The sequence below is a fragment of the Ailuropoda melanoleuca genome, chromosome 4 (assembly GCF_002007445.2).
Source record: "Ailuropoda melanoleuca isolate Jingjing chromosome 4, ASM200744v2, whole genome shotgun sequence".
In the NCBI taxonomy this organism is placed as follows: Eukaryota; Metazoa; Chordata; class Mammalia; order Carnivora; family Ursidae; genus Ailuropoda; species Ailuropoda melanoleuca.
In genome coordinates, this window is record NC_048221.1 from 58032404 (window position 1) to 58034310 (window position 1907).

Here is a 1907-nt window from a genome sequence, read left to right on the forward strand (position 1 = left end):
ACAAATACAAAAGATTATAAAATACTATGAAAAATTATATGCCAACAGATTGAGCAACCTAGAAGAAATGGATAAATTCCTAGAAACATATAAACTTCCAAAACTGAATTAGGAAGAAACAGAGAACCTGAACAGACTGAATAGAAGTAACAAAATTGAATTGGTAATCAAAGAACTACCAAAAAAATGAAAGTCCAGCACCAAATGGATTCACAGGCAAGTTCTACCAAGTATTTAAAGAAGAGTTAGTATCTACTCTCTTCAGACTATTCCAAAAAATAAAGAAGGAAGGAAAGCCGTCAAATATATGCTATGAGACCACAATTACCCTGATATCAAAACTAGACAAAGAATCTACCAAAAAAGAAAAGTGCAGGCCAATATCTCTGATCAGCATAGATGCAAAATCCTCAACAAAATATTATTAAGCCACATACTATGAAAAGATTGTTCACCATGATCAAGTGGGATATATTCCAGGAATGCAAGGACGGTTCAACATTCACAAATCAATCAATCAACATGATACACCATATCTACAAAATGAAGGTTAAAAATCGTTTAATCCTACATGTGTGTTTTTGGCATCCAAAGTAGAGGAATTTGGAATAGTCTCAAATACTAGATTGATTTCTGCTGCTACTTCTGTATTAAAAACTAGATTTTCATATGCCTTTCCAAAGGAATTTCCTTACAGGATGAACCATATATTAGAATGTGAATTCTGTCTTTTAGAACTAATGGATTGTTGCTTGATAGTGTATCATCCTTATAGACCTTTGCTCCAGTATGTGCAGGACATGGGCCAAGAAGACATGTTGCTTCCCCTTGCATGGAGGATAGTGAATGATACCTACAGAACGGATCTTTGTCTACTGTATCCTCCTTTCATGATAGCTTTAGCTTGTCTACATGTAGCCTGTGTTGTACAGCAGAAAGATGCCAGACAGTGGTTTGCTGAGCTTTCTGTGGATATGGAGAAGATTTTGGAAATAATCAGGGTTATTTTAAAACTATATGAGCAGTGGGAGAATTTTGATGAGAGAAAAGAGATGGCAACTATTCTTAGTAAGATGCCGAAACCAAAACCTCCTCCAAACAGTGAAGGAGAGCAGGGTCCAAATGGAAGTCAGAACTCTAGCTACAGCCAATCTTAAAACATTCCGAAGAATTCCGTAGTGGACCAGTTGGAAATAAACCATTGGACAGATTTCAGTTATGTCTTCAGTGGAACACAAATGAAAATGAATAGCTTGTTTCTGTCAAGCATATTGGGAAGTGATTTTATTTTTGCAAAATAAGTTTTTCCTTACCTAATTTGACTCTAGTACATAATTGATTACAATCTCTTGATTATAAAAGCATGGAAAGGTTCTAAGGGGACCTACAGACAGACTTACATAGACATTTCAAAATTAATAGCTTTGATTATACACTTTTTCTTAATTTGGATAATAGAAATGTAGCTTTTTATTAAGCCAGGAAACATGAAGCATAATTTGTTTAAAATTCTCTTTGGTCATTGAAGGGCCAAAAAAGGACATAAAAAGTCAAACATATGAGGGTTTTTTTCCCTCCTTAAGTTAAACTTTAAAACTGTATTTAAGGAATCAAATCTTACAAAATCCTGGAAGATTTTGGTAATGATGTTGATAATTTCAGGGAAATTAATCAAGTACCTATTGATTTAAAAATGTATTTTTTTCAATAGTTTTAGTATCTTGCCATGGAAGATTCTAGCCCAGCCTAGCAGAAAAGTGCAATATGTATAGCATACTTTGACATTTTAAATCCGTAACCATTTTGAAATGCTGGGCAGACTTTAAAAAAAAAAAGAATCCTACATGATGTTATTTGTATTTGATTCACAGTTAATCAGGCATTTTCAAAGCTAATTGGATAAAACA

The 1907-nt window shown here is 33.6% G+C and overlaps 1 protein-coding gene across 1 annotated transcript; it reads left to right on the forward strand.

The window, feature by feature from the left end:
• Positions 1 to 563: 563 nt before the first annotated feature.
• On the forward strand, positions 564 to 1314 carry LOC100465040 (cyclin-C-like; the record flags this gene model as incomplete). Its single annotated transcript, XM_034657261.1, has 1 exon — positions 564 to 1314. A coding segment is annotated over one exon (594 nt), but the record flags the coding sequence as incomplete, so codon positions are not given.
• Between the last annotated feature and the right edge of the window lie 593 nt (positions 1315 to 1907).